Below are 26730 nucleotides of genomic sequence, written 5' to 3'. Positions count from 1 at the left end.
CTTTTATAGCAAAAAGTCTCCATAAGAAAGGGCAAAAGGTTACATAATCTTGCTGCAGGGCTTCATTCTTGGGCGGTCACCAGCTGGTCTCCTGAAAGGGCAAAAGGTTACACAACCTTGCTGCAGGGCTTCTTTCTTGGGTGGTCACCAGCTGGTTGCCTGATAGGCACTTGTTTCCGGCTTATCTCTAAGAAATATAATGGGTTTCGATGTTTTGCCATCAACTAACCATTACCTTATTTCTATAGAGGCCTTAACTGTCCCATAAGATCTTTCCTGTTCTTTCTTCAATAGTAAGGTCACCGAGGCCTAGATCTAGCAAGTCTCTTAGTAAATGAAAGAGAGTAACAGGAAGTTCTTTCTCCTAAGTAGTTATCTCAGCAATTGCCATACATTCCTTCTGTTCTAGCCACGCCTACAGCTTCTTGCAAATCTCTTACAAACAATTCCTTCCGCTGAAGTGACTTTGTGAAACCCCCAATATTTACTTATGACTTGTCTACTAGCCTCCATAAGAGGGATTTCAGGATAGCACTTAACTCTGGTGAGTTAGTCATATTTTTAAGACACTCATCAGATATTGGAGTCGTCAACACTCTTAAGAAAGAGCTTTGAATAAGGGAACGTTGACAATGAGTAAGTACAATGAACAGCAGAAACAGTAAAAGATTAATAGGCACTCTTATGAGGAAAAGAAAGGCAGAAACACATCTTTCCCAGGGGCTTGCCAGCCTTTTTCCAGGAGTAGGCCTCTTAGAAGCCCTATTCTCCAAGGTAGACTTCGGTGAAGTCCCAAAACTTGGAGATAGGTTTCTGTAAAGCCCCATTCTCTGAGGTAGACTTGGGTGAAGTCCCAGAACTCAGAGATAGGTCTCTGAAGCCCCTATCTTGGTCTGATAGATGGTTTCCCATGCTAAGCAGACTCCACTGGAGTCGGCGTGGCAGGTGCACCGAGGTCCCTCACCTGGGATGAGCCTGGAGCTGAGTGCACAGGCCCAAGATGCTGCAGGAGCCTAGAGGGTGAGCAAGACCTCTTCAAGTCTGCAATTTAAAAGGGCCTTACCGGAAATGCGGGCTGGGGGTGCAAACTGAAGGAATAAAGAGTTGAAGAAGCAGAGCCTGAAGAATGGGTTGTGGAAAAAGTACTACCCCAACGTGTAGTAATAGGAAGGCAGAGTTATTTCCTGAAGTGGAAGGGCTTACAGATGCTGGCAATACTTGGGAGCCTGAAGAAAATTTAGGTAGTCCAAAATCAATGGGAACATTTCATAATTCACAAAAAGCTGGTAGTGGTACAAAAAGAAAATCTATCTCTAACAGTGAAGCTGATTATAGCAGATCAAAGAAGAAAAGATACTGCTGACAGAGGAGCTTTGCCAGGGGTCTTGATCCTGAACAAATAATTGGTGCCACAGATAGTGGAGAATTGATGTTTCTCAAGAAATGGAAAGATTCAGATGAAGCTGACTTGGTGCTGGCAAAGAGGCAAATATGAAGTGTCCTCAAATTGCAATTTGTTCTTACGAAGAAAGACTAATTTAGCGTTCTTGCCCAGAAGATGAAGCTCAGTAAATATTTGCATTGTTGATATGTGTGAACATGTATATATAAAATCTGAGTTTTTTCTTTTTTGCTTATGTGTTGCTGAGGAATCGAACCCAGGGCCTCATGCATGCAAGGCAAGCGCTCTACCACTGAGCCACCTTCCCAGCCCCTTAAAATCTGAGTTTTTAAAACTAATGGTGTAAAACTACATTCTAACAAAAATAAAGTTTGATAAGTTGTTTTTGAAAGTAGTATTAGACTTGCTGAGACAGTTTTGTTTTGTTTTTCCAATAGCACTGGTTACTTTGAACAAATAAAACCTTTCTGTAGGTGCTTCCTTTCCTTTTTTTTTCTTTTTCTGTTCCAGTCCTGGGGCTTGAACTCAGGGCCTGGGCTCTGGCTTGAGCTTTTGTGTTCAAGGCTAGTGCTCTACCACTTGAGCCACAGCGCCACTTCCACCTTTTCTGGCACTTAATTGGAGATAAGAGTCTGATGGACTTTCCTGCCTATGCTGGCTCCCAACTGAGATCCTGAGGTCTTGGCCACCTGAGTAAGGATTACAAGTGTGAGACACTGGTACCTGGCGCTTGTAGTAGCATTTGATTCAATGGTGCATTTCCTCTGCACTCATCAGAGAGATGATTTTTGTTGGTTTTTTTGGTTTTTGTTAGGCAAATTTTCTGGTCACTACTTAGCCAGAACAACTTTGATATGTTGAAGTGCCATCTTGAAAATTTTTGTTTGTATATGTTCATAAATCGCATAGTTTTGTTTTGGAGATTTTGCTTGTTTAGAGGTGCTGGACATCAAATTGCCCCCCTTGTTTAAAATTTTAATTTTCTGTGCCAGACCTGGCGCTTCCCCTGAGCTTTATCCTCTCCACACCAGTGCTCAACCACTTGAGCCACAGCTCCACTTCAGGATTCTGTGGTAGTTAACTGGAAATAAGAATCTCACGGACTTTCCTGCCCAGTCTGGCTTTGAACCTCAGTCCTCAGATCTCAGCCTCCTCAGTAGCAAGGATTGCAGGCGTGAACCTTTGGCACCAGTTTGTTTGTTTGTTTGTTTTGAGACAGCATCACTAGGTACCTTAGGCTGGCCTTGAACATGCTAGATAGCCAGGTTAGCCTCAAACTGTAGGTCTTCCTGCCTCTGCTACAGCTATATAAATGCAAAAGATTGCTTGCAAAGTTTCCTCCTGAAAGGGAACATTTTCTCTACCAACAACTTCCTCCACCCAGATGAGAAAATTAAGACAAATCTTGAGTTCCTTTAATTAGCTAAGCAAAACTGTGGACATTTAAAACTTTCCGCAGTAAGTCATTCCTTTACAGAAGATTGAAATACATAATACTCAACGCTCATGAATCATGGGACATCTAATATTCAGTCCATGGAAATAATTGACTGGTTAGAGATTTAGACAGTTTAGAACCTGCTGGCACAAATGTGTGAACAGATTATGTGTGTGTATGTCCATACACACCAGTTCTGGGGCTTGAACTCAAAGCCTGGCCATTGTACCTGAGCTTTTGTGCTCAAGGCTAGCACTCTACCACTTGAGCCACAGTGCCACTTCTGGCCTTTTCTGTTTATATGGTACTGAGGAATCAAAAACAGGGCGTTATGCACACTAGGTAAGCACTTTACCACTAAGCCACATTCCCAGCCCAATGTATATTATTTTCTTTATTGTAAATATGGTGAACAGTGGTCAGCAGTACATTAAGGTGCCTGGTGCTACATGTTTCTTGAAGAGCACTACAATTTAAATTCATCATTTATACATATTTTAAAATACTGGTTGGTATAAACAGTTTATAATTTATAAACATAGTTTATAATTAAATTTGCTTTTATTTTCTAGGTAAAAATGAATGCTTAATTTGTAAAGTTCCTTGCCATACCGTTTTGCTCTCAAAACATGTAAGTTGAAATCTCTAAAATTTGATTGTGAGTGTATACGTGTGTGTGTGTGTGTGTGTATGTGTTTGTGCATGGGTGAGTTTGCACATGCACACCCATCCACCCTGGGATGGCTTAGACACTGTCCCTTAGCTGCTTTGCGCTCAGCTGGCACGCTATAATTTGAGCCAGAGCTCCACTTCCAGCTTTTTTGGGGGCAGTTAATTGGAGAAAAATTAAGATTCTTATGGACTTTCCAGCCCAGGCTGGCTTCGAACCAAGATCTCAGCTTCCTGCGTAGGTAAGATTACAGGTGTGAGCCACTGGCTCTTGGCTAAAATCAATATGAGTTGAAGCATTTCCTTTTAATTTTTTTTTTTTTTTTTTTGGTTGGTCGTGGGGCTTGAACTCTGGGCTTGGGTGCTGTCCCTCGGCTCTTCAGCTCAACGTGAGTGCTCTACCACTTGAGCCACAGCGCCACTTAAGATTTTCTAGTGGTTTATTGGAGATAAGAGTTTCACGGCCTTTCCTGCCCAGGCTGGCTTTGAACCGTGATCCTCAGATCTCAGCCTCCTGAGTAGGCGAGAGCCACCAGCGCCCGGCTCCTTTTAATTTTTTTAACCTATGTCAGCTTTTTTCTTAGTTTACATTAGTTATGAAGTGGGGAGTTTGTTTCCAATATGTTCCAACCAATCTCATCCCCTCTATCACTCTACCTTACCCCTGCCCCAGACAATCTCAACAACTTCCCATGTTCTAATCTTAATTGTGAAACACTTACTCTGACCTTTCTTAGTTTCTTTCAGACGGTATTTCAAAATTATTCACTGTGTATTTTTTTCTTCCCCTTTTCAAAACTCACTACTCCTAAGTAGTCCCTTAGATCCATGTTATGTAAATGGATATGCATATAGAAATAGATGTACACACATATCCATGCATATTGTGTGTCTTTTAGGTCTAGCTTTCACATATAGATGAAAACTTCATTTTTTTTAGCTTGGCTCAAAATGATGTCTTCCACTGGGTACAAGAGGCTTACACTTGTCATCCTAGCTACTCTGGAGGCTGAGATCTGAGGATCACAGTTCAAAGACAGCCCGGAAAGGAAAGTCCATGAGATTTCTATCTCTAGTTAACCACCCAAAAGCCAGGAGAACTGTGGATCAAGTGGTAGAGTACCTGTCTTGAGCAGGAAACCTAGGGGACAGGGTCCAGCCCTTGAGTTTAACCCCTAGTATTGGCACCAAAAAAATAATAGTGGAAAAATTATGTCTGCCAATTGCATCCATTTTCCTTCAGATGCCATGATTTCATTTTTTAGTGCTGTTGAATATATGCATCATATGTAATATGTATCATATGTAATGTATATACATATTTTTGTATGTATGCATGATGTGTACACGCATTCATACGCACTATCTACTTTATCCATTCATCTGTTGTTGGGTACCTCAGCTGATTCTATCATCTGGTTATTGTGAACAGTGCTGAAATAAACATGGCTATGCAGGTATCTTCCTAGTATGTGTCCAGTAGTGGTGTGGTAGAGTCATAGGGAAGAACTACTTTTTCTTTAGCTCTTTAATTTTTTTGAGCTCTTTGTAATTCTGAATATTAATCATTAATCAAAGATTAACACAAAGATTTTCTCCCATTCTGTCTCATAATCCTATTGACTGTTTCTTTTGCTCTGCAGAAACTTTTTATGTAATTTGACTTGCCAATCCTTGCTCCAACCCCCTGGGCATCTGAAGTCTTATTCTGAATACAATTATCTATGACTATATTCCAGACTTTTCCATATATTTTCCTGTAGGAGATATAAAGTTTCAGGTTTTACTTTGAGCCAACCGGAGTTGATTTTTGTACAGGTTGAGACAAAGAGGTCCCATTTCAGTCTCCTGCAAATGGATAGACAGTTTTCCCAGCAACCATTTGTTGAGGAGTCTGTCTTTTCTCCATTGTATGTTTCTGACTTCTTTGTCAAAATTTAGCTGATTGTAGCTCTGTTTTTATTCCTGGGCCTTCTTTACTGTTTGATTGGCCTTCCGTTCTGTTTTTGTTACTATGGCTCTGTAGTATAGTTTGAAGTCTAATACTGTAGTGCTTATACTGGTAGCCATTTTACTTACAATTACTTTTGCTATTCTGGGTTTATTATAATTCCACATACATTTTTAGATTGATTTCTCTGATTATGTAAAGAATTATATTAGAATTTTGTATTGAATCTATGGAATACTTTTAGCAGTATGACTGTTTTCATGGTATTTGCCAATCCTTGCTCATGGCAGGTTTTTCTGTCTCCTGACGTCTCCTTCAATTTTTTCAAGGTTTTATAGTTTTAATTATAGAGATCTTTTCTTGGTTAATGCGTAAGTATTTTGTTTCTTGGGGGATATTGCTAATAGAATTATTTTCCTTATTTCTTTCCCAGCCTACTCATTGTTGGTATACAGAAAAACTATTTATTTTTGTTTTTGTTTTTTTGGTTATGGGGCTTGAACTCTGGGCCTGGGCTCTGTCCTTGAGCTCTTTAGCTCAAGGCTAGCACTCTACCACTGAAGCCACAGCACCACTCCTGGTTTTCTGGTGGTTAATTGGAGATAAGAGTCTCACAGACTTTCCTGCCTAGGCTGGTTTTGAACCATGATCCTCAGATCTCAGCCTCCTGAGTAGCTAGGATTACAAGAGTGAGCCACCTGCGCCCAGCTAAAGCTATTGATTTTTTAGCATTGATTGTATATCCTGCTACCTCTCTAGAGGTATTTTTCAGTTTTAGAGATTGTTTTATGAGAATGTATAGGATCTATTTAGAAAAGAACGGTAATTTGATTTCTTCTTTTCCTATTTAAGTCCTTTATACTTCTCTCTCCTGCCTTATTGTTCTAGCTAGAAATTCTAGCTATATATATATATATAAAACAGGAGTGGGGAGAATGGATATCCTTATCTCATTCCTGACTTTAGGGGAAAGGATATCAGTTTTTCCCTATTTAATATGATATTGGCTGTAGACTAGGCATATATGGACTATTATGTTCAGATACATCCCTTCTGTTTCTAGGATCTTCACGTTTTTTATTATGGAATGATACTAGATTTTGTCAAAGTCTTTTTCTACATCCACCAGGATGAAGGGTTTTGTTTTGTTTTTGCTTTTACGTTTGAGCTCTAGTTTAATTCCGTTATGGTCAGATAGAACACAAGATGCCATTTCAGTTTTCTTGCGTTTGTCAGCCTTCCTACGTGTCTTAGGATGTGATCTGTTGAGAAAGTTCCATAGTTTGTGTCACCATTGGGTGAAATACTTTCTGGATCCCTGTTAGATCCATGCGGTCTATGGTGTCCTTTAATTCTGAAGTTTGTTTTGTGACTTTTTGTTTGGGTAACCTGGTGACGAAACCGGAGTACTGAGGTCTCCAACCATCATGCACTGGGATCTGTCAGCACTTGTTAGTCCAGGAGGACGCGGTTAGTGAACCTGGGAGTGATTGTTCCTGGCACACACATGTTAAAAGCTGGAATTTCCTCACGGATTGTTCTCTTTACTATTAATAGGAAGCAACCTTCTCTGTCTTTTCTGACTGATTTTAGATTGAAGGCTGTTGTGTCAGATACAAGTGTTGCTCTTCCTGCCTGTTTTCTGGCTCGGTTGGCTTGCAGGATCTTTTTCTGTCCTTTCGCATGAAGCCTGTGCTTGTCTTTGTCAGTGACATGTGTTTCTTGTAGGCAACAAATTTCTTGGATCCAAGTTTTCATTCTGTTTTTGATTGGAGAGTAAAGACCATTAATGTTGAGTGTTAACATTGAGAGCTATGCCCTATTTCCCGTCATTTTGTGATGTTTGCTTCTTTCTTCCTGGTTTGCTAATCCACTTATCTAGTACTGTTTATTGTTCCCTGTGCTCTTTTGGTTTTTTCCCTTCTGTGAGTAGGGTTCCCTTAACTATCTTTTGCAGTGCTAGTTTAGTAGTCATGAGTTCTTTAGCTTTTGTTTACAATGGAGGATTTTTATTTCCCCATCAATTTTCTTGTATAGTTTCACTAGGCAAAGTAATCTAGACCATCAGTTGTTGTCTTTAGGACTTGAATTACATCTTTTCACAGTCTCATTGCATTCAATATGTATATTGAGAAATTGGCTGTTAATCTAAGGGGCTTGCTGTTGTAAGTTACTTGTCTCCTCTGTTTTGCTGCTTTCAGTATTCTGTCTTTATTTTGTATAGTTAGTGATTTTACTTTGTGTCAAATTTTCCTTTCTTGTAGTGCAATTTTCAAGTTGTAATAAAGTGTAGTTAATAGGGCTTCATAAAATGAATTAAAGTTAATGTCTTTTGACGTTTGCTCTTTGAGTTTTTTTGTAAGATTGAGTTTATTTCTTAAAATGTGTTCGGCAGAATTCAGGACTGTCAATATTTGGGTGCTGAAGGTGTTCTGTTTGGAGATTTTTTGGAACTAGGGATTTGGTTTATTAAATATGGGACTATCCAAAATTCCTAATTCTTTTTGAGTTAATATAAGTTGTGTTTTCCTAAGAATTTGTGCATTTCATTAAAATTTTAAATTTCCTTATCAACATGTTTGCAATCCTCATATTTTTTTAATTTTTGGGGGGCGGGGGTCCAGTCGTGGAGCCTGAACTCTGGGCCTGGGCACTGTCCCTCAACTCTTCAGCTCAAGGCTAGCACTCTACCACTTGAGCCATAGCGCCATTTCCTGCTTTTTTCTTTTTGCTTATGTGGTGAGGAATCGAATCCAGGGTCTCAGGCTTGCAAGGCAAGCGCTCTACCACTGAGCCACCTTCCTAGCCCCACTCCTCGTATTTTTTATGTCTATAAGGAAGGTCTATAATGTTCCTTTTCATTTTAACAGTATTATTGTAACTTCTGTCTTTTTCTTGACAATATTGAAATGATTAATTGAGTTTATATTTTCCTTTTTTCTTGTTTTCTCCTTTCTTCCTTTCCTTCTTTCTTTTTTTGAAAGGGAAGACTTCATTGTGTTATTCCAATGTTCCCTTGTGCTCTCTATCCTCCTGATTCAGCCTCTGGAGTTCTGGAACTACAGGCTTCCATTTGGAAGTCTGACTTCCTTTTCTCTTCTTTAAAATGAGCACCTCGCATCAATTTCCACTCTTTTCTTTTTAATATTTACATTACGAAGTTATAGCTTTCCCTATATGTTCATCTTTGCCTATACTACATGTATCTGATTGTGTTATAGCTTTATTATCTTTAGACTTCAAAATTTCTGTATAGTTTCTTCTATGACTTTATATGTTATCCAAAATTATATTGACTAATTCTCAAACATTTGAGAATTTTTAGTTATTTCTATTAATTTTTATTGAAGTTTAACACAGAAAAGAACAAAAATTTTAAGTGTATAACTCGTTGTCATGATCAGAATATAGCTAACATCCAGATCAAGAAGACTTTTATGTATGGGTGCTGGAGAGGTTTGAGTGTTCCCCATCAAGTTCCATCAAATGTGGGCTTTAATCTGATGAGCTGTGCTGAGATATGGGTCAGGTAAGAGATTTAGGCCACAAGGCTCTACCTCATGAACAGACAGTATGAATTCTAGAAGGCTTGGGTCTTCTGCTGTCCCTTTGCTGCCTATGCAACAGGAAGGCCCTCACTAGAATCTAGCACTTGATGGTGGACTTCTACTCCAGCAATGTGAAAAATACATTTCTTCTGTGTTTCATAAATTATCCATCTTTTGATCTTCTGTTAAATGACAACACAGCACAGTCTAAGATAGAATGATCATGAACTGGGTTTTCTTGATGGTGCAGAGACCACAGAGTGCTTTCTCTCACTCACCCTCTCCCCTTGTTCTTGTGCTACTGGCAAGGTATCAGCTCTCTCTCTGTGTGCTAACTCATGACTCAGCACGGCCGTGTACTTCTGCTGCTAATTTGGATCTCCCATGTTTCCCCCGTTCTCCTGCTCCTCACTGCCTCTTGAACTCTCTCTGTTTCCACCAGGGATTATTACTTTGTACCTACTGGGAATTCCCTTTATTGCTTCTCTTGGTACCAAGCTGTTGGTGCCAAGTCCTCTCACATGCCTTTTACTATTTTTTCATTGTTGATCTGTTTGTTATCAATCATCTCAGTTTGTGTGTATGAGAACAGATGTCCTTTCCCCTTTTTTGCCTTTTTTTGTCTTTTTTGGTGCTTGAACTCGGGGCCTGGGCGCTGTCCTTGAGCTTTTCTGCTCAAGGCTAGCACTGTACCACTGGAGCCACAGCCCCACTTCTGGCTTTTTTATTTTAGTTGGAGATAAGAGTCTCATGGACTTTCCTGCCTGGGTTGGTTTCAAACTGGGATCCTCAGATCTCAGCCTCCTGAGTAACTAGGATTGCAGGTGTGAGCCACTGGTACCCACCTCCTTTCTTTTTGCCATAATTTCAAAGCATATTTTCAGGGGTATAGAAGAATGCAGCTCAGAGGGGTTGGTGGCTGCTAACTGGTTCTACCTCTGAGCTCTGTTTCTGCCTGGCTCAGTCCTCAGAGAGACAGCCTCCCGGCACGGTCCTCAGAGAAACAGCCTCCCAGCACAATCCTCAGAGAGACAGCCTCCCAGCATGGTCCTCAGAGAGACAGCCTCCCAGCATGGTCCTCAGAGGGGCAGCCTCCCAGCACGGTCCTCAAAGAAACAGCCTCTCGGCACAATTCTCAGAGAGGCAGCCTCCCGGCACAATTCTCAGAGAGGCAGCCTCCCGGCACGGTCCTCAGAGGGGCAGCCTCCCTGGCAGTGGTAAAGTGCTGGTCATTTGGGTCATCTCTGTTACCTACAGTTATTTCACTAAAGGCTGGATGTTTTTATTAAAACAATAAACATGGAATCATCTGCTCTCTCTTCAGACAAGCTCTGATGTCCAGACTTTGTTTATGAGCATAGACAGTCTGTGTAAGAAGTACTCCCAGGAGACCTCCCAGGTGAGTCGTGACAGCGAGGCTTACTGAGTTCTGTGATGCCCAGAGCACATATTGCTAGACCTGTGGTCTCTGTGCTCCAGAGACCAGCCTCTTGGAGATGTGGGATAGGCAAATACTTTCTGTCTTCTATGAGTTCATTCCATCTCAAGCATTTGCAGCACAAAAGTTTTCAGCTGTTACATCATCCATTTAATCAGTTTTGTTGTTGTTTGCACTTCGGTGTGGCCCCACATGAGCTGCGCTCAGCTCCACTGTTTTTCAGTTAATGCTCCTGAGACTCTCGGGCTCGGAAGTCCAGCTCTTTATGTAGCTAGGGGCTCTCCTGACACACCTTCCCTGGTTCCCATGAGACCTGCCTGTCTTGTAGCTTCTCTCCGCTAGCTTCTTCCTACCTTTCTCCCCACCAGCACACACGCCACATGCCACACGCCGCCACCTGTGCTTGTGGTGAGGACTTCTGCAAAACAGCCTCAGGACTCAACTTCACACGCTCTTAGTCGTCTGCTCAAGCAGCTCCAAGTCTGTCATCCTTCCTTGTCTTATAAAGACCTGAGCCCTGCCAAAAAAAAAAGTAGAATCAGAGCCCGGGAGGCTGGAGAGGGTAGGATCTCCCCCTTTGACAGGACGGCAGGCTTCAAGCACAGCCCGGCTCCGCAGCCCTCTGTCCTAGCTAATGGAAATCCAGGCCCTGCAAAGGAGGTTGCTGCTCCCCCACAGGGCCAGCGAGGGGTGGGCAGAATGCAGACCACTGTCTGTGTCTGTTGTTAAGCACAGATTGCTGGGGTGGAGTGAAGTGAGCCACGACGACGCGTGTATAGCAGACTCTGAATTCTCCTTCGGCCCACACTCAGCCTGGGCTGTGCACTCATCAGTGCAGCATTCGGTGGGACAGTGACCAGTGGGTTGCTGCTTCATCACTCACAGGAAATGGCTTTCTCCCCAAGTTTTAGACCACTGCTGCCTCACTCTCATCGATCTCAGAAGCCCAGACTATACTCGGCACACATGGAACTGGGCTCTGAAGAATGGGAGGCTAACGGTAGTACTATTTTAGGTGTACATGTCTCTGAGTCCTGACAAGGCCCTGCCAGTCTTGCTGGACTTTCTTGTCCTGGCTCTCCGTCCCCACCCAAATCTATGTGTCAGATTCAAGATGTCCTCTGCTTGATACTGTTTAGGCAGACGGCCATTCTCAAGCTGACTACTGTTGTCCTTATAACTGTACACAGCAGTTGACCCCGTCGGGTGAACCGTCCCACCCCCTAAAGTGAGCATACCACCCAAGCAGTTTAGACAAGAGAGGCGCCTGGGAACACAGGCAGCCGGGGGTCCGGGAGTCTTGGTGTGAAGCAGCTCCTCTTCTTGGTGTGAAGCAGCTCCTCTTGCCCCTGCGTTTGATGAGCTTGTGGCTCACTCCTGCAACATCTGTGCACTGCCCACTGGGCGCAGTCAGCACCCAACCCGGTACCCTCCCCCCAAGTCTTTATCAGGAGGACTTTGTTAGAGAAGTACATGTAAAACAAAACACTGTGACCCACAGTTCCGTGTCTCCAAGAGGTATGTCAGCAACTGGCATATGTCATCTTCTCAGATTTCAGAATTTCAAGAAAAACACCGGAGGAGATTGTTGGCCTTCTATAGAGAAAAGGTAAATTGAATTCAGCTCTTGCCACTTGAAATGTTTGACCCTTTGACTTAAATGTCACACTGTTAGCTAACTTCACATTCTTTTTTTTGGGTCAGTCTTAGGGCCTGAACTCTGGGCCTGGGCGCTGTCCCTGAGCTCTAGCTCAAGGCTAGGACTCTAACACTTGAGCCACAGTGCCACTTCTGCATTTTCTGTGTATGTGGTACTGAGGAATCTAACCTGGGGCTTCATGCATAGTAGGCAAGCACTCTACCACTAGACAACATTCTCAGCCCTAGCTTCACAATCTTAAAGGGAGTAGGCTACCTGTTGTGGTGTTTGCTTTCTACCTTTAGGGTCATGGTCTCCTGTCCTCCTGACCATCAGTCTGTTTGCCCGCAACACCTGCCCAGGGACCTCTGGGATGTTGTCCACACAAGCATACCCATGTGGTCATCTGGGCCTCCTCAGCTGAAGCTGGGCCTCCTGAGCCTGGGAGGAGCACCCAGGCCTCTCTGATCACCCATCTTTGTTTTACTAAATAGAAGTCCTTTAAAACAAAGGCTCTGAAGGCTATAGGGCCTGGCTGGGAAGCCCTGGAATTGGGGTGCTCCTCAAATCGAGATGTGCTTCCCCAGCTTGGTGCCTTTTCTCTGTACGGAAGCAGCAGGCCTGCAGGGTGCTCAGGTTCTGTATGTCGCCCTAAGCAGTAGGAGCCTGCTTGCATTATGCCCTGTCTTGCCTGAGAATTTTGTGTGTTGTTGCCTTCTCAGTCCTCCCTGCAAACCTAGAGAACAGGAAATACGAGCTTCATTTACAGAAACCACCACAGAATCCGACGACTCATATCAAGTCAGTACCTCAAGAACTCATAGGTGCCGGGTAACAGCGACAGAGACAGACCTAAGCACCAGGAGAAGCCCAGACTGATTTTGGTCCTGAAATCGCCTGTGTGTACACAAATGTGTCTCAGACTTTTGAGACCAGAGTCCTAGTAGCATTGATCACCCTGTGGCATTGATTCACTCTGGGCATCAACTGACTGACTCCGCTCTGCACAGATAGACCTCAGAACCTGATCGCTAGGGATGTAATGAACTAGGCTTGTCGGGAAATCTGATAGAGGTGTTTGGAAATTTAGCTGCCGTTTTCCAGGGTCTTCTGATGATAGAATTGTTTCTGTTCAGATCTCTCAGTTGGAAGTGTCTCTTAGGAAATCAGTGCTCCAGACTGAGCAGCTACAAAGGTAAGAACCCCTCTGCAAGACAGTCATCTATCTCTGTCCCTCCAAAATCTGGGAAGGAAAGGAAAGGGCACTTTGGCTTAGCAGAAACTCTGTCAGAGCAAAAGCTGCTGTGGGAAAACCAAAGGGAAAAAAAAAAACAGAAACAAGCATGTGAAACTCTGTGGGGCCCTCCATGCCCCTAAGGCAGAAGGGGCCGTGGAGACTAGAGACTCAGGCCCCTTAACGGTGGCGCTACAGTCCTGCTCCCCCACCCTCGCAGCGCGTTGACGGGGTGGGCATGCTTGGCCGTGCAGAGCGCTCCTTTACGGGCACTGTAGCCCGCACCACCGGTGGGAAGACAGCCCAGAGCACAGACTCACCTTTCCCTCTTCAGAAAAGCAAGCTTTTAGTTTTCTCTCTTCTTTTAAGAGCATATATTAATTATGTGAAGGGGTTTCATTGTGACACTTCCATATGTGCATATAATGTTCTTTGGCTGAATCCATCTCCTCTGCCACTCTGCCTTGTTCCCTCCCTACTTTTAAACTAACTGTAACAGGACTCACTCTGTTTTCACACGTGTGTGTAAAGTACTTGGACATAATGGCTCCATCCGCCTCCCCTGTCACTCTCTCCCCTCCTCCTGGCTCCACTCATGTCATTCTGGTTTTTGGTCTGAAGTCCATACTTACGAGAAAACATGATATCTGGTTTTCTCAATTTGGCTCATTTTTCTTAATGATTTCCAATGCATTCATTTACCGGAAATCATACGGTTTCATGGCTGAATAATATTCTGTATTGTGTATTATATACTCTGTTTTCATTATCCATTAATCTATTGATGGGAACCTTGGCTAATTCTTTAACTTGGCTGTTTATTAAGAAATTCCATACTTATTCCCATAATCTCTGTAGAGTGCCCTAATAATATACATGATCACCAAACAGCATATACAGGGCTTATTTGTTGTTACTTGTTTTCTTGATGATGGCTGTTCTGACAGGAGTGACAGTATTGTTTTGATTTGCATTTCCTTTGTGGCTAAAGATCTTGAACATCCATATATTTATTAGCCATTTGTACTACTGAGAACTGTCTGTTCATTTGCCCCTTTATTAATTAAACTATCTGTCGTTTTGTAATTCATTTTTGGAACTCTTTATATATTCTGGATATTAATTCTTTTTTTTTTGTCATCAGTCATGGGGCTTGAACTCCGGGTCTGGGCTCTGTCCCTCAGCTCTTCAGCTCAAGGCAAGCGAGCTGTCTGCCGCATGAGCTACAGTGCCACTTCTGGTTTTCTAGTGGTTTATTGGAGATAAGAGTCTCACAGTCTTTCCTGCCCGGGCTGGCTTTGAACCGTGATCCTCAGATCTCAGCCTTCTGAGTAGCTAGGATTACAGATGTGAGCCACCCAGCTGGATATTAATGCTTTATCCAATGAATAGCTGGAAAAGATTTTCTCCAGTTCCAGTGACTCTTGATTCTGACAGTTGTTTCTTTATACAATCCCATTTGTCAAGTCTTGCTCTTATTTCCTGAGAATTAGAGTTTTATATTTTCAGATGTTTTTCCTATGTTTTTCAGTAGTAATTTCAGTGCTTTAGGTATCACATTAAGATCTTTGATCCATTTTGAGTTGATTTTTTGTTTGTTTGTTTTTGGTTGTGGAGCTTGAACTCTGGGCCTGGGTGGCAGTCCCTCAGCTCTTCAGCTCAAGGCAAGCATTCTACAACTTGAGCCACAGCGCCACTTCAAAAACCAACCTCCCTCCCTCCCTCCCTCCCTCTCTCCCTCCCTCCCTCCCTTCCTCCCTTCCTTCCTCCCTCCCTCTCTCCCTCTCTCTCTCCCTCTCCCTCTCCCTCTCACTCTCTCACTCTCTCCCTCTCTCCTCCCCCCCTTTCTTTCTTTCTTTTAGTCAGTTGTGGGGCCTGAACTCTGGGCCTAGGCACTGTCCCTTAGCTTTTCAGCTCAAGGCAAGCACTCTACCACTTGAGCCACAGCGCCACTTCCTTAAATTGATTTTTATACAGAGAGAGATAAGGAACTACTTTCAGTTTTCTAGATGTGAATGCTCAGTTTTCCCAACACAATTTTTTTTTCCAGTGTGTGTTACAGAATCCTTTGCAAAAAATAACTTGACTGGAAACAAATAATGTGACTGAAATATGGATTTAGTTCTAGATCTTCTGCTATATTCCATTGATCTGAGTTGTGTTTTGTTTGTTTATTTGGCGGTCATGGGGCTTGAACTCTGGGCCTGAGCACTGTCCCTCGGCTCTTCAGCTCAAGGATAGTGTTCTACCACTTGAGTTACAGCGCCCACTTCTGGTTTTCTGGTAGTTTATTGGAGATAAGAGTTTCACGGAAAGCCAGGCGCTGGTGGCTCACGCCTGTAATCCTAGCTACTCAGGAGGTTGAGATCTGAGAATCGCGGTTCAAAGCCAGCCCGGGCAGGAGAGACCCTGAGACTCCTATCTCCAATAAACCACCAGAAAACTGGAAGTGGCGCTGTAGCTCAAGTGATAGAGCGCTCGCCTTGAGCTGAAATGCTGAGGGACAGTGCCCAGACCCAGAGTTCAAGCCCCACGACCGACCAAAAAAAAAAAAAAAAAAGAGTTTCATGGAGCTGGGCACTGGTGGCTCATGCCTGTAATCCTAGCTACTCCGGAAACTGAGGTCTGAGGATCATGGTTCAAAGCCAGCCCAGGCAGGAAAGTCCGTGAGACTCTTATCTCCAATAAACCACTAGAAAACCAGAAGTGGTGCTGTGGCCCAAGTGGTAGAACGCTCGCCTTGAGCTGAAGAGCGCAGGGACAGTGCCTAAGCCCAGAGTTCAGCCCCACAACCGACCAAAAAAAAAAAAAAAGAGTTTCACAGACTTTCCTGCCCGGGCTGGCTTTGAACCATGATCCTCATATCTCAGCCTCCTAAGTAGCTAGGATTACAGGCATGAGCCACTGGCATCTTGCAGAATTTTTGTTTTTGTTTTTGTTTTTTTTAATTATTTTTTTTGTGAAAATACTGTACAGAGGGGTTACAATAAAATGGGCAAGATAATGAGTACATTTCTTATCAAGCATGGCAGGCTCCTCCCTTGTTTCCCCTTCCCATCCCTTCCCATCCTCCCCCCGCACCCCAACCCAATCCTCCCCACTCCCCCCTCCCCCCAGAATTTTTATTTTGTAAGGCTATTGTGGATAAGATTATTTTCCTGATTTCTTCCCAGGCTGCTTGTTACTGATACATAGAAAAACTGCTGATTATAGTCTGTTGATTTTTGTATCTTGCTATTTTGCCAAAAGTGTTTATCAGGTTATAAGGTTTTTTTAAATTGGAATCTTTAGAGTCTGTGAAATATAGGATCCTATCTGCAAATAGGGATTAATTGACTTCTGCTTTTTTTTTTTTTTTTTTTTGTCGGTCGTGGGGCTTGAACTCTGGGCCTGGGCGCTGTCCCTCAGCTCTTCAGCTCAAGGCGAGCGCTCTACCACTTGAGCTACAGCGCCACTTCCGGTTTTCTGGTGGTTTATTGGAGATAGGAGTCTCACGGTCTCTCCTGCCCGGGCTGGCTTTGAACCGTGATCCTCAGATCTCAGCCTCCTGAGTAGCTAGGATTACAGGCGTGAGCCACCAGCGCCCGGCTAATTGACTTCTGCTTTTATCTCTGTTGTGAAAGCACATTGTATTTAATTCCTCCAGAATTTGGAATCAATATTATGTCAATGTTCACTTAACACTTTGATATGCAAACACAGTGCGTCTGTGTGTTTATGCTAGTACTGAGGTTTGAATACAGGGCCTGAACACTGTTCCATAGCTTTTTCACTCAAGGCTTGAGTCACAGCTCCACTTCTGGCTCTTTGGTGATTTATTGGAGATAAGAGTCTCATGTACAGTCCTACCTGGGCTGACTTCAATCTTGATCCTCAGATTTCAGCTTCCTGGGTGGCTAGGATTGTAAGTGTACATCTTTTTTTTTTTTTTTTGGGGGGGGGTCTGGTCATGGGTCTTAAACTCTGGGCCTGGGCGCTGTCCCTCAGTTCTTCAGCTCAAGGCTAGCGCTCTATCACTTGAGCCACAGCACCACTTCTGGCTTTTTTTCTTTTTGCTTATGTGGTGCTGGGGAATCCAACCTAGGGCTTCAGGCATGCAAGGCAAACACTCTACCACTGAGCCACCTTCCCAGCCCCTTCTTTGATTTCTTGAGATTTTTGTAGTTTGGCTTCCTTGGTTATATTTATTCCTAGTTTATTTTTTTTTTTAAAAGGAGGCTATTCCAAATGGAATTTATTTTCCTGATTTCCTTCTCTTACTGTACTTTGTTGGTATACAGAAAAGCTACTGATCTTTGTGGGTTGATTTTTTTTTTTTTTTTTTTTTTTTTTTTGTTTGGTCGTGGAGCTTGAACTCTGGGCCTAGGCACTGTCCCTCAGCTCTTCAGCTCAAGGCTAGGGCTCTACCACTTGAGCCACAGCGCCACTTCCGGCTTTTTTCTTTTTGCTTATGTGGTGCTGAGGAATCGAACCCAGGGCCTCAGGCATGCAAGGCAAGCGCTCTACCACTGGGCCACCTTCCCAGCCCCAGTAAGTGTACATCTTGTGTCCAGCGATGTGTATGGTTTTGTGAGATATGATTCTTTCCTATTAAGTTTCTTCTGCCAATGGAGTAACAGTGGTGTGGTCACACGCTAAGTTGACGCTTGAGAAGTTGGTGGTCCTGTATGTACAGCTTCCTCCGGTGGGTGCATGAGCATGTAGGTGCTGCCTGAAAGGAATATGGCCACGCCGGGCCTGGGGCCCAGGAGGGACACGTCATCCATTTCCTGATTTCATTCTCAGGAAAGGGCCTCTTTCAGGTGTCCTTATTTGAGATTAGAAGAGTTGTCCTGTGCTATTTGCTGAGTGATGTGTTCCAGGGTCAACAAATTCCAGGTCCAATCTGGCCCACAGTATGCATTTTATACCTCCAGATGGAAGGTGACAGCATAGTACAACAGGGCCTATGCCATCAAGGGAATCCACTCATACGCCATTCCTTTGCAAGAGATACTGCAGACTTCTGCTTCTTAGAATTATCACAGATACAGAAAGAGAGAGTCATAGTGCATTTTGGTGCAGAATTGCTTTTGTTTTTCCTCTTTTATATATCATTTTTCTGGGTTGGGGCAGGGCAAGAGGGTCAGTAGAGCATGTAGTCATCTGTCAAATTCATGTGGGGCTGCATGTGCAGGCCTGCTAACGACAACTGTCTGCTTCCAAACCGTGTCCTTGCAGCTGGGGTGAAGTAGTACCATACTTTCCATCATTTAATTTGGTGCCTTTCTCCATCTATTTAGTAGCAGATTATCACAACAAACAGCTTTTGACACAATGAAAAATTCAGTTTCAAGTAAGTACAGTAATGGCAGAAAGGAGAATATAAAAAATAACCTGCTGCTGAATTACTGAATATGTAGTAGTAATATATATTTTTATTATCACTCCTTCAGCAAAGCCAAATGGATATGTCTTGCTGCCTCCTAATTCATCCGCCCTTGAAAGGTGTGTAGGTCTGGTGGGATGGTAGGAGTTTTTAAAAATCATGGGACCCTTAAGTCCTTCCTGAGGACACGTCTACATTTCTTTTCCCATCTTGTCTCATCTTAAAGTCCCAAATCCCACCAAGTTGTCCAGAGAATGGGCGATTTATTGGACTTCTAACTTCCTCTGGTACTTAGGTTCTCTTAGTGTGAGACTTGAATTCCTGAAATGGGAATACAAGATCTTAGATGGCCAATCAGAGAACGCCAAGCCTATGGCCACAGTGATTGGATAACTCAGTCTTTTATGAGCACCAGCTACAAAACTGGCTGCTAAGCATGGACAGCCTAGAACTGAAGAGCCTCATCAGGAGGGTTCACAATGTGCCCTTTCACTGGTGGGCAGCTGAATACTTGGTTGTCTGACCCTGGGTCAGCGTCCTTTACGTGACAAAATGCAGGCTATACTCTTGTGGCCCTTGTTTGACCTGTGCCTCTCCTATATTGATCGTTACTCTGTGCCAAGAGCTCAACCTTTGTCCCTCTGCTGTTCAAGGGAAAAGCCCAACCTGGAATAGTCATGGTTCTTGCAGGGACAGAGTGCATTTATGATACTACCACTTGGTAACAGAGAGGACACTGTTGTGAGGGAGGGCAGTACTCTATCCCCTGTACTCTATCCCTGGGCCTCAAGAGATAGGAATCAAGAGGGAGAGAGACAGCATGGACTGGCACCTGCAATGGGTCCAGTATGTCATCCAAACAGGTTTACCAACAAGATATAGTTGATGGATCTGAAGCAAGCAGACGTGAGTTCCAAGAGGCCATGCTGTGACAGAGAGGTGGTCAGTGAGGTATACGTCTATGCAGCCCAGCTGGGCGTGGGGTTCAGGGGACCAGGTAGGCTGCCCCTATCTGTCTGCGGGGAGGTGACACCAAGAGAGGAAGGCAAGTAGGATAAATCCCTGAGTCAATCACACTGAAGAACTAGTAGGAGGTGGAGGACTAGAGACTGTGTCTGGGATGGTGGCTCTGTGCTGATTGAAAAAGTTAAATTTACACTTAGAAAGTGCTCCTGGGAAGCAGATTAAGAGAACATGCTGTCCCCAGGCTGGGTACAGTCCCCAGGCTGGGGCTGTCAGTCAGCAGAGAAGGGGTCTCTCTGAGGTCCTGCTGTCAGGATGGCCAGGCCAGGAGAAGACAGACCAACTTGGAAACTAATCCAAGTGATATTTTCCTACTCACCTTTGGACTGACAAGTGGTCAAACCGGGGCTGGCAGTGTGCATTAACAAAAAAGTGACTGCTCCTGCTCTTGGGGGGGGGGGGGGGGTGGAGGGCGTCTGGCCAGCAGCTGCAGGTGGAGTTGGAAGATGCTGAATTGCTGAGTTGAGAGAGACTGCCTGGAGGAGCGGGGACAGGAAAGGCCGTGCGAGGTGCTGTGCTCGCTCATAGACAGGCAGCAACAAGGAGCGCACAGGAGGCGATCAAACCCTGGCAGCACTGAGAGAGGACGCCTCCCTGGTCTGTTCCATGCAAGTGTGTTTAACTGATGACTTTAAGCTATAGAAAAGTGCTGGGCTTAAAGAACTCCTTTCATTGATCAACAGAGTGGAGTCGATGGAAGTTGACCTTACTCCTCCAGTGCAGAAAGTAAGTACACTTACACCACCACGTTGCTTATTTCTCAGGAAAGGATGTTTAATACTTCACAGTTGACCTCAGTGCCCATAAACATAGTGTTTGTTTAACAGTGTCCCGGCCTCCGGCTGAGCTCTTCACTGTTTGCTGGCCCTGGCATATGTGAGTTGTGGTTCTAAACTTGGTCTTTGCATTCTTCCCTAATGAGGAGGCGTGTCATCCTGGGAGGCACAGGGTCCCGCACAGTGGCAGGGGCATGACTCGCGCTTCCCCTGCCCTTACCTACAGCCTCAAGAAGAAACACAAAACACTGCTGAAGAAACACAGAAACTTGTCGTTTCTGGAAAAGGATTGAAAATGGGAGAACTGAGAAAGCAGAAAGGCACAGCTGTAACTTGGAGAGAGAGGCAGAGATGCGTGATTAGAACCGATGGCAGTTCTGTGCCCTGCCCGGTGCAGGCAGAGCTGCAGGGCTGGGTGCTGGGCGAGCTGTGACCAGCAGAAGGGAGCGGGGAGGAAGGCCGCAGGCACTGACGGAAGGGAGCCTGCTCCTTAGCCGCACGTTGTCTCGTGGGGGTCGCCCGGAGAGCTTCAGGCACCAGGCTGCTCCCAGCACGGCTCCAAGCCCTTGTGGATGTGAACAGTCCCTCTGGTTCTCTCCACAATGGACACCGCTGTGGGGACTTGTTAGAAGTAATGTCTGCTTCTAGCAGAGTCTCCCAACCCGACTCCTCGGTAAGAAGGTAGAATGACCCACTTTAGGAAGGAGGCATTTGGTTCCTTGGCAGCTGGTGTGAGTACAAGCCACCTCTCTACCCAGCTAACGTCCCAGCGCCTCCTGCCACGCCGGCTTCCTGCAGCAGCATCTCCACCCACGCACACCCCAGGCAGATCTCGCCATCCACCTTGGCTCCTCGGGCTAAGCACCCGCTTCCATCTGTGTTTCTGTCCACAGGTGGCCTTGTTTTGGGGGTGGACATGTACTGTGGCTTCATGGCTCCCACAGCATGTGAGGAAGAGTTTTCCTGTCAGGTCAGCTTTAGTTTTTCTTCAGACCCATGCAGTTGGGCCAGACTAGAGATGCTAAAGACCACAGGCTCAGTCATGGGAATAGCGAAATCCTGAGCCAGCCAGGGGGGATGTTTTCTGGAAGGGGCCAGGTGGTTTCAGCTGCAGCTACTGAGCTCTACTGTTGAATAAAAAACTAGCTGCCTGGCACTGGTGGCTCACCCCTGTAATCCTAGCTACCCAGGGCTGCGATCCAAGGATTGCAATTCCAAGTCAGCCCAGACAGGAAAGTTTGTGAGACTTTTTTTTCTTATTTTGTGCATTATTCCTTTTAATAGGTAAGTTATATTTAAAACAACTCATTTCCCATTACAAAGCATCCTTCCTTCCCATATCTTGTGCACCTTCAGCTCAGCTAGTGAAAGGAACTTAAGGCTGTGTTCTTTATACCAGCTCTAGTGCTCTGTCCCTTACACCATCCCAGTCCAGAGGAGACCCTGCAGACGGGATGCTCTGGTGCTCTGTCCCTTACGCCATCCCAGTCCAGAGGAGACCCTGCAGACGGGATGCTCTGGTGCTCTGTCCTTTACGCCATCCCAGTCCAGAGGAGACCCTGCAGACGGGATGCTCTGGTGCTCTGCCCTCTCCTCTGCCCCAGTCCAGAGGAGACCCTGTAGGCGGGATGCTCTGGTCCTGTCCCTTACGCCATCCCAGTCCAGAGGAGACCCTGTAGGCGGGATGCTCTGGTGCTCTGTCCCTTACGCCATCCCAGTCCAGAGGAGACCCTGTAGGCGGGATGCTCTGGTGCTCTGTCCCTTACGCCATCCCAGTCCAGAGGAGACCCTGTAGACAGGATGCTCTGGTGCTCTGTCCTTTACGCCATCCCAGTCCAGAGGAGACCCTGTAGACCGGATGCTCTGGTGCTCTGTCCCTTACGCCATCCCAGTCCAGAGGAGACCCTGCAGACGGGATGCTCTGGTCTTCTGTCCCTTACGCCATCCCAGTCCAGAGGAGACCCTGTAGAGTCCAGGTCTGACCTTCAGGGCCTAGGAGTAAACTAGGCTCTGAAAGCCTGCAGGTGGGGAGGGGGCATGCAGCTGTGGAGTCCTGTGGGCTCTCTACAGCTAGCTCAGGAGCACCCAGGGTCAGGTGGCAGGGCCAAAGCCTGGGAACAGGACCCAGCCTCCTAAGTGACTGGGCAGCCTTACTCTGTGAGACTCCTGTCTCCAATAAACTACCCAGAAAAAGCTGGAAGTAGTACTGTGGCTCAAGTGGTAGAACACTAGCCTTGAGCACAAAGAGATTCAGGGACAGGCCCTGAGTTCAAGCCCCAGGACCAGCAAAAACAAAACAACAAAAACTAGCCCATATAGTAATGAATGTGTGTACTATTCCAATAAAGCTTTATTAACAAAAACAGACAGAGGACATAGTTTTTGCACTGTGCTACACAGAACATGAAGTCACAAGGAAAATGTCTAAAACCAACTTGTAATCTCTGAAATTCTTTGTGATTCCTGGAGTGGATCTGTAGAGCCTTTTTGGGGAAGGCAGACTTGCAGCTGTGACTGCCCTTCCGTAATGGGGAGGCAAGGGCTACTCCAGTTGAACCCGAGGTTCAACCCAAGTTGAGCAGAGGTTCCGGGTTGCCTCCTGGGGTGCTCAGTAGGCTTGAGTCTTTCTGGTTGGCCCGCTGAGATCAGTGCCCCTTCCTCTCACTGAACATGCACCTGCTAGCACCTGGGGGGAAGCATTGTCTGGTGTGAGGAGTGAAGCTTCGCTGTTATTTCTGCCCAAAGCTTTGATCCGAAAAGAGCATAGAACCTTCTGCTGTGTGCAGCTGGTAGATCTTTTTATAAGGTAAATCATGACTTTCAAATATAAAGGAACACCTCCCACCTGCTTTATTTAACTGTTTGTGAGAGAATAAGATAAAATGGGAAAGTTTCGCCACAGAAAATCCAGAGGGCAAACACCTACAAGAGAGAGACTACTGAGGGACACAGCACTCCTCCCCTCATGTGGCGGAGCCCATGTGACAGTGTGCAAGGATCTCCTGGCTGTGAGACTGCGGCTTCATACAGTGTCTACACTTCTCCTGGTACCAGCAACATCCTGGGTCTTACCAGAGCACTTACTGTCTGTTAAGAAAACCCTCTATGGCCGGGCGCCTCTGAATCACACCTGTAATCCTAGCTTCTCAGGAGGCTGAGATCTGAGAATCATGGTTCAAAGCCAGCCTGGGCAGGAAAGGCCATGAGGCTCTTATTTCCAGTAAACCACCAGAAAACCGGAAGTGGCGCTGTGGCTCAAGTGGTAGAGTGCTTGCCTTGAGCTGAAGAGCTGAGGGACAGCGCCCAGGCCCAGAGTTCAAGCCCCACGACCATCCAAAAAAAAAACAAAAAACTACATGAAGCAAGTTACAAGTAAGAGGAGAGAAGAATCTGGCACACTTGGACTCCAAGCGTGAGCCCGGTGTGAGCCAGGCCACCCAGCATGCTGGTTCCAAGCAGTCTCAGAACGCAGCGACTGCTATCTTCATGGAAACAGCTGAGTGAGGCCTGCTGAGGTGAAGGGTGGAAGGACTCCACTTGTATTTCCCATGGACACCAGGCCTCTGTGGGGAGACCTTCCTGCCTGAGGGCATGCTCTCCAGAATGCATCCTGACATGCAAGACCTCTCTCCGGATGCCATTCTCAGAACCATCCTGCCTGGTCTGCCCCAGTACTCTGCCACCATGGTTTAATTGCCATAGTCACAGTAGCGGCAGCCAGAGTGGAGGGACCATTAAACCTGGTGTCACGCAAGGCAGCCCCTGAGCCAGCTGCTCCAGGATGAGCTGGGGGATGGGATGGGATGCCGCCCAGGCTGGATGAAGCCCAGACTAGAAACAGAAAGCCAGACTTGGCATGCATGGGTCATACTAGGCAAGTTTTATTGTAACATGTCCACACATCCCCAGCCCCCCTTCCTGAAACAATTGGAGCAGATTTTATTGTTTGCATACATGCAAACCCACCGCTTGAACCCTGTGGATCCATGTTCACTGTCCTTGTCAGCCCAGACCCGCCCTGCTCGTATCCATCCCTGCAGCAGAGCAGAAAGCCAAAACGGGAAGTGTGCCCAGCAGCTCCTGAGCAACCCCTGTGTGGGGGTTCACGTGACCTCTGCCCCCGTATCCATCCCTGCAACAGAGCAAAAAGCCAAAGCGGGAAGTGTGCCCAGCAGCTCCTGAGCAACCCCTGTGTCTGCCCCAGACCCTGCAGGACTGCCAAGGGCCTCCCTCAGTGTGGGCCATCACCCTAGGTGCTTCGGCCTCTTTGCATTCTTTTTGCATTAACTGTTACTAAACTCTTGGCCCAGACAAGGAGCTGGAGAACAAATCAGAACCAGAATTAGTTCCTCTGAGGTGGTACCAGAGATTGAACCCAGGCCTGTGCCAGCCAGGTCTTTCCCCACTTAGTTACATCTTTAGCCTTTTTTGTTTTACTTTGAGACAAAATCTCACCGAGATTCCCAATTCTGGTCTTGAACTTGTCATCCTCCTACCTTAGACTCCCAAGCAGCTGGAATTACAGGAGTATGCCACCATGTTCAGCCAAGAAGCCATTCTTATTAGCGTCAACATGAAAATGGGCAGTTTACCTCATCTAAGTCTTTTCTCTGTGAAGTTTCAAATGATGTATCAACTTCAGATAATATGTAAGTTCATGTGAGCTGCACGTGCCTGCCAGGAGCCGCAGAACAGCTAGAGAGAAGGGGCCAGGACAGGAAGGAGTAGTACCTGGAGGGTCTTCTGTGGAGTTGTGAGCTCAGAACCTACCTGTGGGTCACACTGCTGTCCATGGCACAGCGAACGACTGGCTTTTGGGCATCTGGACTTGGTAGGCAAGTGCCAGCCTCCATACAGCAGGACTGGCCAGCGCTGGGGCTCGTGGAAGAACCGGCACCGCTGGGAAGGTGACCTCGTGTGACCCACGGGCGGCACCAGAGCCGTGGACGAGAGCACTTCTGACTGCCTGTGAGGGGGAGCCGTCAGCCATGAGCACCGCACCCTAAACTGTAGCCACATACGGGGAGAGCTCTCACCTCTACAAGTTTCTCTGTTAGGGTATGAATGGGGTTCCCAGCCTCAGGGAGTAAGGAGAAGGGGGAAGGTTACGGCAAGGTGGAGAGCGAGCCTGTGAGAGCAGTGATTCCCATCTGGAGCCATCCCTCAGGATGACACCACGGAAAGCACAGTGCGTGTCCCAGAGGGGCCCGGAGCAGGGACACTCACGCCAGCAGAGGCAATAGGAATAGAAAGGTTCTCCTGGCGGGTCGGAAGTGCCTGTGATCACAGGAGGCGTGGGGTGGGATGCTAGGGAGAGAGCACCAGAATCAGCCCAGGATAGTTGACAGGGCAATGTCTAGACCCAGGAAGGGAAGTGAAAGACTTGGGAAAGAACACTGGCAGTGGGCACGGAGCTAAGGAGTGGCCACAGCAGAGAGGGATCAGCACACGTGCCCGTTGGTGCCCACTGTGAGGACGAAGCCTGCAGCCCAGCTTCCCAGCCCCGGCAGGCAGCTCCGAGCCCTCAGCCTCCTGAGGCTGGAGCAGGGTGGGGACTGCCCGCCTCCGCATTGCTCCTGGGAAGAAGCTGCAGAGCAGGAGGACCTGGACAGCTCTCCTCAAGAGGACCGTCACACACCTTACATCTCCTGACATCAGCCAAGAACTCTGGGTTTGTTTTTCTTTATCCTGGCATTCTTTTTTATGTGTGTGTTTGCCAGTCCTGGAGTTGAACTCGGGGCCTGGACACTGTCCCTGAGCCTTTGTACTGTAGGCTAGCACTCTTAACACTTGAGCCACAGCTCCGCATCCAGTCCCCATCCCCTTTTTTTGTGTGGTTAGTTGGAGATAAGTCTCGCTGACTTTCTTGCCCAGGCTTGCTTCAAACTGCAATCCTCAGATCTCAGCCTCCTGGGTAGCTAGGATGACAGATGTGCCAGTTCTCCTGGCATTCTTAAAGCACTTAGTTTCAGGCCTTGATGGAGCAAAGGGAACAAAGCCAGGCCCACTCTGCACTAGCCACAGGGTCATGTTCTGGCCTGTGAGTGGAGCTGGATTTATCCAGCTGGGGCTGAGAAGGAGAGGCCCAGAGCTCTGAAAACCCCGGAACTGTCTGAGCCTCACAAATGGCCATCTGGGAACTTAACTAACTGTTTTCTTTTGTTCACTCAGCCTGAGGTAGCAGCAGGCCCTGCAAGGATCTCTTTGATTAGCCCACCTCAGGATGGACGCATGGGTGAGTACA

At 46.1% G+C, this 26730-nt stretch overlaps 1 protein-coding gene and 1 pseudogene across 1 annotated transcript in view; both read left to right on the top strand.

Annotated features, from left to right (window-relative positions):
• The window catches only part of Rnf212 (ring finger protein 212), a 38535-nt gene that overhangs the window by 3900 nt on the left and 7905 nt on the right, over positions 1–26730 (top strand). Inside the window, exons 2-9 of the mRNA XM_042672788.1 lie at positions 3413–3471; positions 10333–10407; positions 11999–12055; positions 13222–13280; positions 18602–18654; positions 18755–18806; positions 20394–20436; positions 26658–26721. Of these exons, the coding sequence (XP_042528722.1) occupies positions 3413–3471; positions 10333–10407; positions 11999–12055; positions 13222–13280; positions 18602–18654; positions 18755–18806; positions 20394–20436; positions 26658–26721 (462 nt within the window). The remainder of the gene's footprint in view (positions 1–3412; positions 3472–10332; positions 10408–11998; positions 12056–13221; positions 13281–18601; positions 18655–18754; positions 18807–20393; positions 20437–26657; positions 26722–26730) is intronic.
• On the top strand, positions 1001–1572 carry LOC122102192 (annotated as a pseudogene).

The sequence above is a fragment of the Dipodomys spectabilis genome, unplaced genomic scaffold (genome assembly GCF_019054845.1).
Source record: "Dipodomys spectabilis isolate Male_0828 unplaced genomic scaffold, ASM1905484v1 ptg000771l, whole genome shotgun sequence".
Taxonomy (NCBI): domain Eukaryota; kingdom Metazoa; phylum Chordata; class Mammalia; order Rodentia; family Heteromyidae; genus Dipodomys; species Dipodomys spectabilis.
Note: the sequence above shows the minus strand (reverse complement) of the source record. Positions and strands in the feature narration are given on the sequence as shown.